The sequence below is a fragment of the Planococcus citri genome, chromosome 5 (genome assembly GCF_950023065.1).
Source record: "Planococcus citri chromosome 5, ihPlaCitr1.1, whole genome shotgun sequence".
NCBI lineage: Eukaryota > Metazoa > Arthropoda > Insecta > Hemiptera > Pseudococcidae > Planococcus > Planococcus citri.
The window spans coordinates 3,172,141-3,189,899 of NC_088681.1; the positions used below are offsets into that span (position 1 = coordinate 3,172,141).

The window sequence follows — 17,759 nt, forward strand, 5'->3', positions numbered from 1 at the left end:
TGACGCTGGCGGTGAATTTTTTCGTATATTTTGCGGTTTGGCGCGAAGGAAGAAGACGTACGCCGTTCGAGTTGATTTCACTGGCGCGGCGAAGGTAGGAGTTTTAACGTTACAACTCGCGGTAGTATTTCTACTTTAGGGATATGAAAAACACAAAAAATGTGTATTAAAGTTTTTCTCTCTTTCTTTCGTTCTTCACGTACCTACTACGAGCAGACTACCAGCAACGTAAAATATATGCCGCGATTTATGGGAAAACTTCGCAACACTTTTCAAGTATTTCTAAATTGCTTTATTGGATCTTATTTTTGTTTAAATATTTCGACTATTCCTGCTGCTTTGGTGGAATGAAGGGAGGGTGGCGGTGACATCGGGGAATATTTCAGTTCGCTAAAAGCAGGGCAAACGTCACGAAGGTAACGTTGCTTTTAATTTCTGTTACACGAGTTTCGCGCTCTTTTACGTAAAATTTCCAGTCGCAGTCGCGATTTTATTGCCAGCGATGGCGATGTTTTTTCGATAAGTGTTTTCCTTGTACTTTGAGTAGGAGAGGGAAAAATGTGAAAATTTTCCATTCTGTGACTCTTTATTGGTTGAGTTTTTGTATACATACACTGTGAGGGGGTATTATTGAAAAAAATCACATTTCATCGAGTCATAAATTACGAATCTTCTTTCCGCTTCCATAATTACCTTTCGTTAATTTTCTTAAAAGGTTGATTTTATTATAATAATGATTGTAAAAACATCAACTCGCTCATTTCTCGTTTTTCTGTCCATTTTCTAGTGTTTTTCTGACACTTGTTCATTCGTCTTTTCATATTCACTTCTTTTTCAATTCCACCATACGTCATTTCATCGTATGTAGAAGATATGTACGAGTAGGTAACACTGACAGAACATGCAGCAATATCTGAATCATTCGCTCGCCTCTAGAGGGTCACTCAGCGTCCCCAGGAGTGACCTCAAAATTGACAATGTGCGTCCGTAGCAATAAATTGCCATTATTGCTGAATAAAAAGAGTTTTTTACACGACGACGTTGCGAAGAAACATTTGAAATTATTTATTTCGAGTACCTATTGCGAGATTAGAACTGTATAGGTAGGTAATCAAACGTGCACAATATATTCAATCGTTTAACCAACCACCATGCACAGCAAATGTGGGGAGTAAATTTATCGTTCGGAAATTACGCGCAAAAGAGTTATATGGTTTTTGATGCACTTATGTACAATAGATTACCTAAATGGTATGTATTTAATATATATTTTATACGACAATGTTCGAGGCAAATGGAGCGAGCAATGTGTTATTTTTATCACGTGTATGGTTTGGGAAAAATTTATTGAAGTCAAGTACTCGTATTTAGAGGGTGAATTGTATTTTCATTTTTGATTGAATCGTTTACCACGAGCCGGAAATGCTAGTGCAAAAGCAGGACTTTTGCAAGAGGTCATTCCAATGTATTTCAATGGGGTGGGATGGGGAAGAGGGAGGGGAATGTTGAGGCTCAAAATTCATTGAAGTGAGATTTTTCCAGGTTAAAAATCTTCACTTCAGAAAAAATTCAAGAATTGAGGAAGTATAAAATTTGAAAAGAAGAAAATTTGTTTCCAAGACAATAATTGAGGTAGAACGATCAACATTTTCCCATCATCACCATTGATCTTTGACCCAGTGAGCTGTTCAGCCCATCTGGGAAACTGTAGAAGAATTGCTTGCCGATGTGTCATCAAGTCTTTTTTTCGGTCTTCCTCTGCTCCTCCTGCCAGCTGGAGTGTATTCTTTGACTTCTCGAGGGGACCATTCGTCAGACATTCTATCAACATGTCTTTACCATTTCTTTCTGTAATCTTTCACCCATTCAATGATTGGCTCTGTTCCTAGCTTCTTCAGGATGTCTTCATTCCTTTTCTTATTGTGTCTCATATATCCTGCTGTGGCTCTCATGAATCTCATTTCCGCTGTGGTTACTCTGCTTTTTATATCCTTTCTCATCGTCCATGTTTTGCTCCCATACAGCAGCGTTGGTCTTGCCAGTGTATTGTAGATTCTTATTCGAGTTTCAGCTCTGATTTTTCTTGGAGGTATGGCTCAGTTTATCGCCCCGCTTACTCTCAGGAATTTGTTGATCTTGAGTTGTGAGTCAACCTCGCCTTCATGAGATAGCCCCCACCCAAGATTTTAAAGCTTCTGACTTGTTCCACCGGCAGTAAATTTACAACAATTTTACTCGGTATTGGCTCTTTCCCCTCAAAGGCCATCATCTGTGTTTTTGACAACAAGATTTTCATTCCTTATTTATCTGCTACTTTCTGAAGGTCATACGTACATCTCTCGCTGCAAGTCATCTTTGTTGTCAGACCACCTGATCATCAGCGAATAGCAGATTATTAACATGGGTGTCATTGATGTCTAGCCCTTTTGACTTGGTTTTCAGCCATTCTTTAATCATGTCATCGCAGTAGATGTTGAACAAGATACACAACATTGGGCATCCCTGCCTTACTCCTCTTCCTATCTTCTTTAAAAGCAACAAAGCACTTGTGGGTTTCTAGGTTATACTCTCATATTTTCTCTAACAGCAGCTTCAATGTGTATACTCCATCTATGCTTGATCTTCCCTTCTGAAATCAATTTTGGCATTCCAATATTATTGGCTCCACATGGCTCTCAATTCATCTCCCTAGCATCTTTGCAAGTATTTTGCAAGCAGCATTTTGTCATCTTAATACAGAAAGTGGCCAACTCCATTTTTGTAAATTGTTCAGGAAATGCGAAAACAAGTGTTATCATTTGTTGATGGGTGTTACATAGTTAAGGTTATTTATCAAAGTAAAAAAAAATTCTGATAAAATTTTTTTTTCACTTAACACATTTTAAGCCGTTTTGTGTGGAGTTAGATATTTTTCCCAACTTCAAACGCGCATACTACACCAATGAATTCACCTGAGGTAATTTTCAATGTCAGAAGTTATTTATGATGTGTTCACTTTCCGATGGTGTTTATAACTCATTTTCATGTAACGTAAAAATGAAACAGTTTCACGTAGCTAAATACACAGTGTGTTATCCTTTGGCAGAGTTAGATAATTTACCCGACTTCAAACACATAATAATAGACAAATGGGCCTGCAGAAGCGTGTTTTTAAGATTTCAACTTATGAATTAAGTGAAGAAAAATCAGATGACGCTCATAACTCATTTTGGTCAAGACATGGAGTTAGCCATTTTGTGTATTTAGAGGCTTATTCCATGGTAGTTTCCTGGGCTGTTTCAGTCTCCTTTTTTGAAAATGGGTATTACAATTGCTGTATGGAAGTCTTTGGGTATGGTAGCACCTGATAGTACATATTTTATTGTAGAAAGCTAGCAGTCTCTTCTTAATGGCTATTGTAGCCTTCTTGAATAAGTCTGTTGGTAACTCATCTCTGCCTAGGGCTTTTCCATTTCTGGAGCTTTTCAAGGCTTGATCTAGCTCCTCCTAAGAGAATCTCATGGCGTGTAGCTTCAACTTCATTGTTGGGATCACTCCATACATTTGTGTAGTATTCGGCCATTTTTTCACAGTCTGGTAGGGTGATGTTGGCTCTGTGTACCTCGTCTTCCAATATTCTTTTGATAATTTTGTACATTTTTGGTTTTAGTTTATTTGTATCGCTCTCCATGTTTGCAACAAATCTTTTGTATAGTTCCTGTCGTTTTTCTCTTATTATCTTTCTTATCATCCGGCTTTGTTCTTTGTAGCTTCTTTTGTCTTGTTTGTTCTTTGAACTCATCCCAGATTTTCAGCCTTTTGTGGTTTCGTCTACTTGATCTTTTTCCTAGTGCCTCCTCTACTGCTCTCTGTACAATAGTTTTCAGGCATACCCACTCATTTTCTACATAAGGTGCACCGGGGGAAGTTGGAATTCGGGATAAGTTAGAAAACTTGCTCTAGCGCCTAGAAGTTTATATCTGGCGAAGTGCCACTAAAGGTGACTTGAGGGTACTACTACTACTCTTCATCACGGCATAAAAATTTTCGCGATTCAGTTTCATTTTAGATGTCTTTGGTTCAATTGTATTTTGTTGTTGTTTTGAACTTATTTTGAATTTGGTCTAAAATACAGACTTTATATTTCTTAGTTTTTCGCATATAGCGGACGAACCGTGCGTCCTAGTGAAAATCTGATGAGAGTGGTCTCAAAGAGAATTAAATTCTCTACAATTTTGTTTCTATGCAATTTTTCTAGGACGCTCGGTTTGTGATCTACACCTCTGCAAAGTTTAGCCTGTTCTGACTTCCCCCAATTGGGGTAAGTCAGGACAGTTTATATTTTATTCCACTGAGCGAAAGCTACTGTGTCAATCACGCTCAAATTTTTACCATAGGTTAAGAACCCTTATGGGAACCTACATAATAAATTTGATCCATATTGGTTCATTAGAAGGGGAGTAACAGCTGGTCAAAGTTGAAATTGCGAAAAATCATTCTGACTTGCCCCGGTGCACCTTACATAAGGTAAAGTACCAGTCATGGATATCGACACTAGTTAACACTCCATGTAGCCCCGCCCCCCCCCCCAAAAAAAGGGTTATCTTTTTCTTTGTCATCAGGTTAACATGTGTATAACTTTACATCGTGATTCTCAATTAGGAAGTTCTAAAAAAAAAATTCTGAAATGAAAAAATGGAAAAAAGTTGATAAATTTGTTATTTTTTGTGGTTGATGGACTATTCTGATAGTAACCCAACAAACCACCTCGACACAATCTTGAAAAAAAAATAGGGTCGAGTTGACTCAAATTTTAAGTCAAATTTGAACCAATTTATTTCCTTTTCATCATTTTTTTCGGCATAAAATCGACCTATTCTTGAACATTATCGGTATAAAATTGACCCAAATTTACCATCAAGCATATTTCATATTGAGCATCTGTAATAGTGGGAGATAGAAAGACTGTGATAGGCGGTTAAGGTGATAATTTACATGTTAGGTATTTATTATTAGTCTATATGCGTATGTGAAGAAAGAATCCAAGAATTATTCCTTAGGGAGGGAATAATTCCTATGAACCTGACTAGCTCAGTGAAAAGGCTCTTGGTCTTTCTAGCACCAACTATACATTATAAATTGAGATTATTGCTACCAAATAAAACTCAAAACAACTAGTATTGACCTCCTGTATTAGGTTTATATTCAATACAAGTCGAAAATCTTATGAATAAAGGATGCATTATTCCTAATTATAAGAAAGGAGAATGCAGAGGAACAAATCTCTGCATCTCTAAAGAAAATAAGAAGCTCAACGATCATACAAGTATCGATCATTAATTAAAGTACAATTACGAAACGAGTTTGGATATGACTGTAATTCGTCATCTTGCTGTCATTTAAATTAATTACGATAAGGTTATAATTAATTCTAGTTGGAGGAATGCACTCCATAATTTAGAAAGGCTTTTTCCATTACCTTAACTGTTCGCGTTAGTCATCTCTTCGGTGGCTCACCAATACTAGGCCGGTCGATGACTATGATTAAAATCTCTGAATACCTTTTGACACTGGGTACACACTCCCATGTCCGGAAAATGGGAGGTGATCCAAGATACCGAAATAAGGGTCGATCCTTTGATACAATCCACGAATTTACATTAATATACACAATTTGAACCGAACAAGCGGGTAATATAAAAAATTAATCGAAGTGCGAGGATGGACATAGTCCAAAGGTGACATAAAGTCGGTTGTTGAGGAGAAGATCTATCGTGGCCGCGGATAAAACTTAAAGTGAGAATCGACCAGATTTCACATAGAGACAAGCCCTATGCGAATCTGGGAAATATAGGTAAAAATCACCTCGTAACCTTCAAATCTCAATGAGGTAAAAAAGTAGTTTTCGCGAGAAACGGGTAATATTTTAATATCTAGGATACCTAGTTATTTTAAGAATAACTAGGATATGTGGTAAGTACAATAGGCACTACTATACGTAGTGGAGGCATTCCTGCTCATCACACATCGCCACATATTTTGTGTTGATAATTTGAAGAGTGTGTGTAGTTTTTCAGTTGATTTTTCAACACTTTTTGTGATTTGATGCAAAATTTACTCAATATCTTTGTGTTTGTAGAACCCGCTCATCAAAATTTTCCCCTCATCTCTAAAAATAATTGGGTGAATACTTGAAATCCATCCTCGTTGAAAATCTATACAGAATTAACCCCCTGCCAAAACCAAAACTATATGAAAATCAAATTTTATAAATTTTTCAAAACAACAACTGACGAAATATGTATAAATACAAAGAACTCGAAAAAAATTCAGATAAACAGCAACCTTTCTCTCTCCACCCACAAAATAAGCACCGTTTGGAAGAAAATACCGAGGAAAGATTAGCGGTTATGCAAACGTTTAAATAACGCCAGGAATGCGGTGATACGAAACGAAGGCAATTTCTTTTCAAAATTAAGGGCTGTAAAAAGGGTTACTACGCGGAACCGCCAGACTACAAGTGAGGTTTGCGAACTCTCGACCGGGCTCGTTACATCGTATAAAACGTTTTTCGTCGTCATCGTCGTCGTCACCACCGCAGAGAGAAGAAATTAAGCAGGCCTTTTTTTCAGAATGTATTTTTTGTTTATACAAGCATATGACAACGAAATGTGCCAAAACGTTGGTTGGCTCTGTTGCAGAAGAAAAACAATCACATTGGGGAGACGATAAATGTGTATAAGGGAAGTGTTCGAATACGAATATAGAAAAGAGCAATAACAAAATAGTCGTAAAAGTTACGCTGGCTTTCGTTAGGGTAAAAATAAATTATGGAAATTTAACGCAGAATGGATTAAGAACGAGAGAGAGAGCGAAAAAAAAAAGAAGTGGAAACATGACGAAGAATACTGCACCTTACAAGTAGGCTTAATTATCGTAACAGTCGAATAAAATTTTCCAATTTAATTAAATTTTCCTTTCGAATATTAATCGAAGAGAAAGCGAAAAAAAAAACACAATTGTAAGTGAAACCTTGAGCCTACTCAAGTATACCTATTCACTTCAGTGTACCACCTGCACATAAAACCCAGCAACACGAAAGAGTCGCGTAGGAAACGAATAATAAGAATAAGTTTAAGCGCGAACAATATTAATAGTTGAGAGTCTCTCAAACGAGTACATAGATTATGAAAAATGATTCTCACACGTTGGAAAATTTATTTCGCCTTTCATTTAGAGAGCATCGTGTCTTCTTATACGAGTACAGCTTTTTTTTGTTGTATTTTTTATTTTTCTTAGCTCGTTTACACGGTGTAAAGACGCACCGCCAACCACCACCGAGACTAACGTTGAATTTGTAATGTTAACTTTGTGATACAAATATCAAACATGACACGCATATTTTTCCACCATAATGTATGAATAAATAAAAAACTTATCTCGCCGTTGTAGTACACATAATACGCGAGCAAAGAAAAAGCACCGCGCCCGCCGGAGTAATGGGTAATATTACCTTTTGCATGTGCGAATATTTACCACTACCATCCACCACAGTGATAGAGGCGTCGAATGGTAATTTTCAACCTTCGCCTTGTAGCACTGGAACACTCATACGCGTCTCCATTCAAGCATTATTGACCACGCAGATGAGATGAATTTCCTTCCTCTTTGAGTTTTTAAAAGGATCGCTTTGATGTCTTTGAAGAAACAAGAGCCTACTTCTAACATGTTTTTGTATTCGTTACACATGCTAGCTCAAATAGACGAGATGTATGTAGCTGGAGCTGCACGCAGCACGCATAGAACGCATCACAGTAACAGCAATAATCATAAAACAGATGGAAATTACGGGTTTTTGGCTGATTGTCAAATCAATTAACTGACTATTAAAGTCTCATCGCGACCTAGGAACTTGTTGCCATGTCGAAAGGTGAGTTACCTTTTGTTTGGCTAACGATGACGATGGTAGACCTATTGTATACATTGCGAGTTCTGCTAGAATGCGAAGGGGCAATTTTGATGGGTGTCTCTGTATATTTCATTCTTCGATGGGTTAATCTTTTCACCAGTTGATATGCTTTTCACTTCGACCGAGTGAAGCTGCATCAAGCTTTTTTTCTATGATAATGAAAATTTGTTTTCAAGGTTGTCTTCGTGTTCTTTTTCTTTTTTCATTTTCCAAATGAGAGTTCAAGGTATTGGAGCTTTTTCAGGTGGGCTTTCTTCTAGATGTAATGATTTCTTTTAAAGACTGCTCTCATTGTTGACAGAATGTTAATAAAATGACGATTTCGAAGAAGATTCGTTGTATTCTTTGTTGGGATTAGTGTATCATCGAACATCGCGTAACCGAAACCGAAATCGCTCGATAACTTTTTATTTTAAATTAAAATCCAAAATTTCGCGTCTGTATAGTTATTTGTTTGTCCACGTACGTATTATTCACTGGCTGCGCCAGGAGCGAAATTTTTTCTTTTAATTTTAATTCGAAATATTGTTGGTTAGTTACGTTTGTAGACTTAAAAATTTTATATTTTTTGGTTCAACGTTACGTACGTTATTACGTTATTGTACTTCGTTAAAGCAACATCTGTTTATCTTTTCGAGAGCGTACATACGCTCGTTTGTTGTTTGTAGAGTTCGTTGAACTCGAGAATAAATATTCATTTTGTTTTGTTTAATGTTTTCGAATATTTTGGAGTTTTAGTTCGAGGGATTTTCCCTTTATGGTAGCGGAGAGCGTAGTTCTGTGAAACTTGCTCTAATTCGACGACGACGACGGGCTGTGTGCCTTTTTTGAAATTTTGACGACGTTTTTGCTGTGTGGGTTGCGACGACGTTTGTATATTCTGTGTGAATATTGCTTGGTAGATGTCGACGGTTCTTTCATATTTAAGATCCGGTAAGGTGGTTAACAACGACGACGACAACGAAAGTGACAATAGTTCTGCCAAACGTAAATCGAGTGCTACGTTCTGTGGTTTTCCTGAAACTGAAAAACTGTCAGAAAGTAAAACAAAGACGACGAAAGGTAAAAGTAAAGTAGCTGCTAAAAACGTATCTGATTTAGCCGGTCCCAGTACGATTTCTGCTGGTATTAGCGGTTCTGGTGAAGGCATTAGTGTTGGTCCTATTTCCGACGACGTTCCTGATTCCGGTGATTCTTCGGTTCCTCCGGTTAATTCTACTGTTGGTCCTTCTACTGATCCTCCTCCTCCTCCGTTTAATCTGCCTGGTGACGACGATCCAGGAGATTCGAGCGACGACGAGAGCGACGTAAGCGACGAAAGCGACGATAGTGAAGAGTACGACGACGAATCTTTTTCTTCGAGTTCTGGTACTGAATCTGATTCGAGCGACGATATGTTCGGCAGCGGTGATTCGCGGGTAGATAATAGTCTAGTTTTTACTGGTACTGGTTTTGTGATTTGGAAAAGAAAGATCAAATTAATGTTAACGTCTAAGGGTCTTGAGACTGCGATTGTTACGGGTAACGATTTGTCACCGCGGAAAAAAGCTAAGGCTCTTGTAATCTTGGTTCGACATGTAGCTAATAACGTTTATCGTCAAATTAAAGAAACCGAAGATCCGGCTGTGTTCTGGAAAGAACTGTGATAAATAATGTATACACGAGAGTACGCACAATGATAAGACGTTTATTACATAACGAACATACATGAACTAAGCAACAATGTATCATTACATCGAGTACAGTGCAATACATATGGACAGGGGGAAAAGGGTGGTAAACGTAGATAAATTCGTAGGTAAATGGAGCAGTACCGCTACAAATCTTCCCCCCCTTTGAAAAAAAAATCATCACCGAATTAAAAATAGACAAAAACATGAGATCGATAATTAAAAATATAAGTAAAATTGCCAGTAGATTGAAAAATAGGATTTTTTTTTTTTTTTTCTAAAACATTTTAAAATTTTTTTATCGCTTTTCAACTAAAAAAGTATAAATTACATAATAATATTTAAAAGTTAAAATCTTAAACTAATGGTAACTTATCACACATTAAAAAAATACAATTTTTTTTTTCAAAATTTTTTCGTTTTTTTTTTTTTTCCACATTTTTCAAAATTAGGACCAATATACACGTAAATTAAAAATTAAAAAAGGTATACTACAGAACATAGTCCGCGAATCGGGCTGGTTTTTTTATCACTCTGCCCCTTGAAGTAACGGTGCTCGGAAGATCAAATGAGACTCTTCTTTGGGTAGAGGATGAAGGTGTTTGGGCAGGCGGTGGTGGAGGGACGATATCAGGCTCTTGAGGCAAAATGGTTGCATAATGATGGGATTTTTTCTTGAGAATTGGCGTAATTTTTTTTTCATTTTCTGCCTCTTCATCTGATAGGACATAAGCAGGCTTCAGTCTGTCAATAGAAACAGCATCCTCCTTTCCGTTGATGTCAATAAGAAAATATTTCTTTTTTCGACGGAGGACTGTGAAAGGTCCATCATATGGAGCCTCCAGAGGAGCTCGGACGCGGTCCACTCTAACGTAGACCTTTTTGCACTTCCCCAGGTCCTCACTTACGAATATTTTGCGATTTTGAAACTGCTTCGAGGCTGCAGGGCTGATTTTGCGAATGGAATCTCTCAACTTTTGTACATATTCGTAATTGTTGCTAATCGCCACCGGACCTGGGGAAATAAATTCGCCTGGGAGTACCAAAGGCCTACCAAATGCCATCTCCGCGCAGCTCACGCCTGTATCGTCCCTAGGGGCTGCTCGGAGACCGAGTAGGACCATAGGCAGTCCAGTTAGCCAGTTTTTACTGCCTAGAGCTCGAAGTGCCTCCTTCAGCCTCCGGTGGATTCGTTCCACCATGCCATTAGCCTTGGGGTTATAGGCTGTGGTCGAAATTTGATCGGACCCCAAAAATTTACATAATTCGCTCATCAGATCAGAAAGAAACTGCCTGCCTCGATCAGTAGTGATCCGCAATGGCACACCATACCTCGAGATCCAATTTTCAACAAACGCAGTAGCAACAGTAATGGCGTCCATACTTTGGATAGGTATTACCTCAATCCATTTGGTACTACGGTCGATCAAAGTAAGTAAGTATCGATGATAACGCCATTCTGAGAGCACAACAATATCTAGGTGAACGTGTTCAAATCGACTGCTCGGGGGAAATTTGCCAAATTCGGAGACTGTGTGGCGATGAGTTTTTACCCTTTGGCACTGGTGGCAAGTTTTCACCCATAACTTGACATCACGATTCATGCCAGGCCAATAGTAACGAATAGAAATTTTTCGAAGGGTGGCTCTCCTACCAGAATGGTCCAGATCGTGCAATTTGGCAAAAATTTCGCGACGCATCTTTTTTGGAACAATAGGCCTGCAGTGTCCGAGGTATTCGCTACATAAAAGGGTTGAACTCGAGTCTTCGACAAAAATTTCCTTCAAAACGTGTTGCCGGTAACCCTTTTGGCGCATATTTTTCACCTCGTCATCTGCCTGCTGGAAATTGGCCAATTTGGCTGGCAGGGAGATGGCTGAGAGTTCGCAGAGCTCAGGTTCAGGCCTACTGAGCGCATCAGCGACGACGTTATCAATGCCACTGGTATGAATAATATCCGTGCTATATTGCGAAATAAATTCAGCCCAACGTGACCTACGTTCGATTTTGATAGGTTTTTTTGTAGTGAAGAGATGGCATAGAGGTCTATGGTCTGTTACAATGGTGAAATGACGACCTTCGATCAAATTGGAGAAATGGTCAACTGCTGCATAAATTGCATACATTTCTCTATCATAAGTGCTCCAACGCTGCTGACTCTCATCTAGTTTCGCCGAAAAATAACCAAGAGGCTGTCGTTCGCCCTTCAAAATTTGCTCAAGGACTCCACCTACTGCAATGCCAGAAGCGTCAGTGCTCAACGAAAGTTCTGCATCATTGCAGGGAAAATGCAGTAAGGTAAAATTAACGAAAATTTCCTTGAGTCGCTCGAAATCTGCTTCTAGCTGAGGGGACCATTTCACAGGTGTTTGGTCGTTCTTTTTGGTGTGGCCCTTCAGTATGTCGTTGAACGGAGCTAAATGCTGAGCAGCATTTTTGCAAAATCGCCGGTAAAAGCCCAATATGCCAATGACGCGCCTCAGCCCAGTAATTGTTCGGGGCTTTTTCAACTGTTTAATGAACTGGACTCGCTCTTCGGTAGGTTGAAAAACACCATTTCCAATCAGGTGACCCAAGAAGTTGACCTGTTCGCAAAAAAACTTGCACTTTTTGTGGTTGATGGTCAAGCCAAACTTATTCAGGCGCTCGAAAAGGATGCGCAAATGTTGTTGGTGTTCGGCCTCGGAAGAAGAAAAAATAAGGATATCGTCCATATAGCAGAAGACGAAATCGAGACCAGAGAGAACAGAATTAATGAAACGCTGAAATGTAGCTGGAGCGTTTTTCAAGCCGAATGGCATTTGTTTATACTCGAACAGGCCGAAGGGTGTGATGACAGCTGTCTTTTTCACGTGCTTGTGGTAAATGGGTATATTGTAGAATGCTCGGACCAAATCAACACATGAAAAGACAGTTTTTCCTGACAACCGATTCGTAACATCACGTAAGTCAGGCAGTGGGTACCTATCTGGAACTGTTCTCTCATTTAATCGGCGATAGTCACCAGCAATACGAATTGCCTTCTTTTTGATAACCACAAGGGGTGAGGCCCAATCACTTGAGGACGGAGAGCAAGTGCCATTCTCCACCATTTTATCAAATTCTTGCCGGACCTCGGCCTCGATGTCAGGCCGCAGACGCCGCACTTTGTCATGCACTGGAGGACCATTGGTATAAATGTAATGGACAACATCGTGACTGGGTTTCTCGTGATATGTAGGTGGTCTCAGGAGTGCTGGGAATTCGTTGAGTAGCTCCTGGACACGCGGATCGTCATCTGCTGTGTGTACAAGATTGATTGAAGAGGAAGTAGAAAATCGTTTTGCACAAATTGCACTACACAGCGTCGAACCATCATAAATGCGTTGCTTGTTGAGATCGATAAGAAGGTGATAGTGGTCCAAAAAATCGGCACCGAGTATAGGTACATCCACGTCGGCAACCACCGCATTCCAGAGAAATTTTTTTGGCAAACCTATGTCGATTTGCAGTGCCGATAACCCATAGGTTTGGATGGGAGTGTTGTTGGCGGCTCGTAGGGTATAATCGGCAGGTACCACTGTTTTTGCGTATTTTTTTGGTATCACGGTGACATCGGAGCCTGAATCGACTAAAAAATACAGGTGAGTATTACGATCGTATATAAATAGTCGCGACGATCGAGGCACCTTCGCTGTCCGGCTCGTCACCCCGGCAGCAGGGTCTATTCGTTTTTTTCATACTGGTATTTACAACGAGGTGCGCACTTTCGCGCCCCTTCACCAAACGTGGTATGATACCAACAAATTCCATCAATCATCTCTGGACCAGAAGAGCGATTTCGCGATGCTGACCTGCCCCTATCATACGAACGGGCACGCGGACGATGAGGTGTGGGGCTGCGGCTGTGAGAACGATTACGTTCACGATGACGCGAGCGGCTATCACGCGTTTCTTTTGCAATTTCATTCACTTGCGCCTGCAAGTTTTGTAGCATAGATAACAGCAACTCGTTCGTAGCATTAGAAGCTGTCGTATTGGCGGGGGGAGGGGCGGCACTCGATGCTTGTTGCGTAGCAAGTACGTTCGCAGATTGAACCGAGGCAGTGGAAAACCCGTTGGATTCGTATGTCTCGAATAAACGATCGGCGAGCTTGGCTTGCTCGTCAATACCTGCCTCACTTACAGCCAAAAACTCGCGAGTACGTTTTGGCAACTTTTTTAACCAAATACTCTTCAATAAGTCTTTATCGAAATTCTCACCTGCCAAGGTACGAAGCTTGCCAAGGACGATACTCGGTTTTAGACCTTCTTCGACGTGTGTATCTTGTAAAAGTTTCGAGATTTCTTGAGACCTGGATTGACCATAGACGGAAGTTAACTTATCACGAGCTGAAGAGAACTTTTTTTTATCAGTTTTACTGCTGATCACATCGCAGATGTAGGAAAGTTGGTCTGACTCGAGGTGCTGGAGCAGGTTCGAAAATTTTGCTGCTTCATCTTCGATCTCGTTTGCGGTGAAAATATGCTCAACCGCTGCGAACCACGTTTTAGGGTCACTGGGGGTAAAACTAGGCAAGGTAAATCGAACCACTTTCGGAACTACGATCGCTTGAGCTTCACCAGTCATTTTGGAAAAAAATATTCTCGAAAATTACACGAAAAAAAAAAAAAATCACTGTCACGGTCGCCACTTGTGATAAATAATGTATACACGAGAGTACGCACAATGATAAGACGTTTATTACATAACGAACATACATGAACTAAGCAACAATGTATCATTACATCGAGTACAGTGCAATACATATGGACAGGGGGAAAAGGGTGGTAAACGTAGATAAATTCGTAGGTAAATGGAGCAGTACCGCTACAGAACTTAACGAAATGTATCAAGCCGAAAACGTTGCAGCTACTATCGACTGTCGAACCAAGTTATCAAAAATTGTGATCGATAGATATCGAAGCTCGAAGGAATTTCTTGAGGATTTTTATTCGACTGTAAACGAGTTGGAAAGTCTCGATGTAGTTTTGTCTAAGTCCGAGATTTACACGTACCTACTCAATGCTCTTGGTACTTTACCGAAGTACGAGTCGGTACGTTCGACGGCTCAGGGTCTAATACATGTTGTGAATGGGGATCCGAACCCAAAAGTTATTACGAGTTTGTTGAAAAGTCTCGACGAAAATTCGAAAGCGTCTACGTCGAATAAGAATCCTCCAGCGTCCGGGTCCGCTATGGCTGCTACTGACGTACAGCCTAGCAATAATAATAATAATTCGAAGCGTAAGAATAAACGTAACGGTAAAAAGTCGAACGATAATGGTAGTAACGCTAACGCTAGTAATGTACCGTCGAGTTCGAATGCGTCGAAACCGCGTCGTTGTTACAAATGTAACAAGATAGGACATCTAGCTAACAGCTGCAGGTCCGCAGGTGGTACGTATCGGGAAAATACCAACCCGAAAGGTCCGATAATTTGTTACCGCTGTAACAAGCCGGGACACATCGGAAAATTTTGTCCGACCAACGGAGACGATGTTAACAATCAACGTAATGGTGGTTCTGGTACGAATGGTGCCGGTACTTCGAGCAATGGAGCTGGTCCTCGACCGTCCCTGGCGCTTGGAGCCGCTGCACCTTTCAATAAAAATGGTAACGTTAGTTTCGATTTTTTGAATGATTTAGAAAGTATTTCGGGAGATGTATTCGATCGTTTCGTTAATGTCGATAAAAAAACGTCGGTTAGCGATAATATTGCGTTAAGTAATTTTTCGGGAACGCGTACTGTGAACGTAGGGCAAAACGTATTCGTAAATCATTCGACAGCTTTCAATTTGGGTGAGGATGAAATTAAAGTAGAAGGTAACGACGATGATGGTGATGACTTCATCACTTTCATCGTGGATTCCGGTGCTACTTCGCATTTCATTCGTCACCAAGGAATTCTACGTGAAGTGAAACGGGTCAACGAGTCGATTATCTCAGCTCGTCGAGATGTCACGCTCACGAAAGAAGCTGTCGGAAGATTACGTGTATTGGCGGATAATAATGAAGTTTATTATCTTGATGAAGTCTTTTTCGTCCCCGAGCTATCGTACAACTTATTATCTGTAAGTCAAATTGTGAAGAATGGTTATCGTTTTATCTTCGAGGCATACGATCCGAGAATCGTAGATAGGTTCGATCGTACGGTATCGCGAATGAAGCTCCACAATAATGGACTTTATACTGTTCAATTTATGTTGAATATTCCAATACAATTGTTTAATTACTCGTGTGTTAATTCTTCAACAGCCTTAATTGGTAACGACGATGGGTCGACGAGTGTTGGAAATAGTTCGGTGAATGTAGGTAGTGATACGACGAGTGTAGATAGTGCGACGACGAATGTAGGTACTGGAAGTGTAGGTTCGAATTCAGGACCTGGAATTAAAAATAAAAATTCAAATAGGTCGAATGTCGAGAAGTTGAAAGGTGAAGGTGACATTTGGCATCGTAGGTTAGGTCACCCAAGTAAAAAGGTCATGGATAAAGTTCCAGAATTACGTGGATGCGAATGTCCACCTTTAAACCAGTGTGAAATTTGTTGTAAAGCAAAGCAGACAAAGCACACGTAGTGTTGGGATTAGTGTATCATCGAACATCGTGTAACCGAAACCGAAATCGCTCGATAACTTTTTATTTTAAATTAAAATCCAAAATTTCGCGTCTGTATAGTTATTTGTTTGTCCACGTACGTATTATTCACTGGCTGCGCCAGGAGCGAAATTTTTTCTTTTAATTTTAATTCGAAATATTGTTGGTTAGTTACGTTTGTAGACTTAAAAATTTTATATTTTTTGGTTCAACGTTACGTACGTTATTACGTTATTGTACTTAGTTAAAGCAACATCTGTTTATCTTTTCGAGAGCGTACATACGCTCGTTTGTTGTTTGTAGAGTTCGTTGAACTCGAGAATAAATATTCATTTTGTTTTGTTTAATGTTTTCGAATATTTTGGAGTTTTAGTTCGAGGGATTTTCCCTTTATTCTTTTATCTTTGCACTCGAAATTTGAAAAAAATTTCAAAATTTTTCCACGATTGAACGCGAGACTTTTTTTTCAAAGCGGTTTTTATTCTTCTTTATTTTATTTTTTTTGTGGACTTTTCCCTGCAAAAGAAGTACTCTTACCTACGATAATAGATTGGTACATAGCTAATGTCATCGACATCTCAATGAACTATTTGGACGTGAAACACCATAATGATGCATCATTCATTAGTTGTCGTATATTTGTTGATTGATCAATAATTTTATAACTAAGTAACTAATTCACCTTAATTTTTCTTTGTTTCAGGTGAGTACAAATTTCCTTCCAAAAGTGATAGAATATGAACTCGCGTATGAGAATAAGTAAGTAATTTTATAATCCTTACGAGAAAAGTTACGTAAGTCACTTCTGAAACCTGTTACCTTTCATTTTCAATTGCAAACCAAAAAAAAAAAAAGAATTCTGAAATCACAGAATTTAGAAAACAGCTGAAATAATAATTGTCTATCAGGTTTGAATCGAGGTGATCTGATTTTCCGAATACGAATTTGGAAACAGTAGATCAAATTTTGGAGTTCACAAACGATTTTGATTTTTAATGAATTTTTAAAAAATCAAACATTGGGTCAAAAATAAAAAAAATCAAAATTTACCAAATAGACGAAGGAAGCTGAAATTTGGCGTGTACCCTGGTTTCGACCCTCCAAATCGACTGGTAACGGTTTTGAACCAGTTTGAGTGGTGTTTCTGGAGCACTAAGTATAGCAGATTTTCAAAAATTGAAATTTTCACAATACATATTTCACCCAATTGAGCTGTTGAAACAAAATTTACTTAGTACTCCATTTTTAATGTGCTGAGTCGATTGGAGGTGGTTCCAGACTGTTCTGGAACCTTCGGGTATATTTTGGAAATTTCAGATTTCCTAAAAGTTGATCTAAAAACTGTCCGAATCAACTATGGCATCAATTTTTTTTCTTCAAAATACAAAAGATCCAGCATGTAGTGAAAGTAGTGATTTAAAACATGGTCAGTGAGAGTAGTAAAAAAGTAGTGAATTCAGTCAAAAAGGTAACGAACAGGCCCGGACCCACCCACCGAGTTGCCGAGAAAATCTCGGTGGGC

General features: G+C 39.2%; 1 protein-coding gene across 1 annotated transcript; it reads right to left on the reverse strand.

The window, feature by feature from the left end:
• Window positions 1-12,549: 12,549 nt before the first annotated feature.
• Window positions 12,550-14,472, reverse strand: LOC135846938 (uncharacterized). Its single transcript, XM_065366301.1, has one exon. It carries the CDS (start codon window positions 14,225-14,227, stop codon window positions 13,322-13,324), a length of 906 nt encoding a protein of 301 aa, XP_065222373.1. The 5' UTR covers window positions 14,228-14,472; the 3' UTR covers window positions 12,550-13,321.
• Window positions 14,473-17,759: the final 3,287 nt, after the last annotated feature.

Excerpts from the sequence above, each read along its gene's own strand:
- LOC135846938 (XM_065366301.1), bottom strand. The coding sequence starts at position 14,227 with ATGACTGGTGAAGCTCAAGCGATCGTAGTTCCGAAAGTGGTTCGATTT.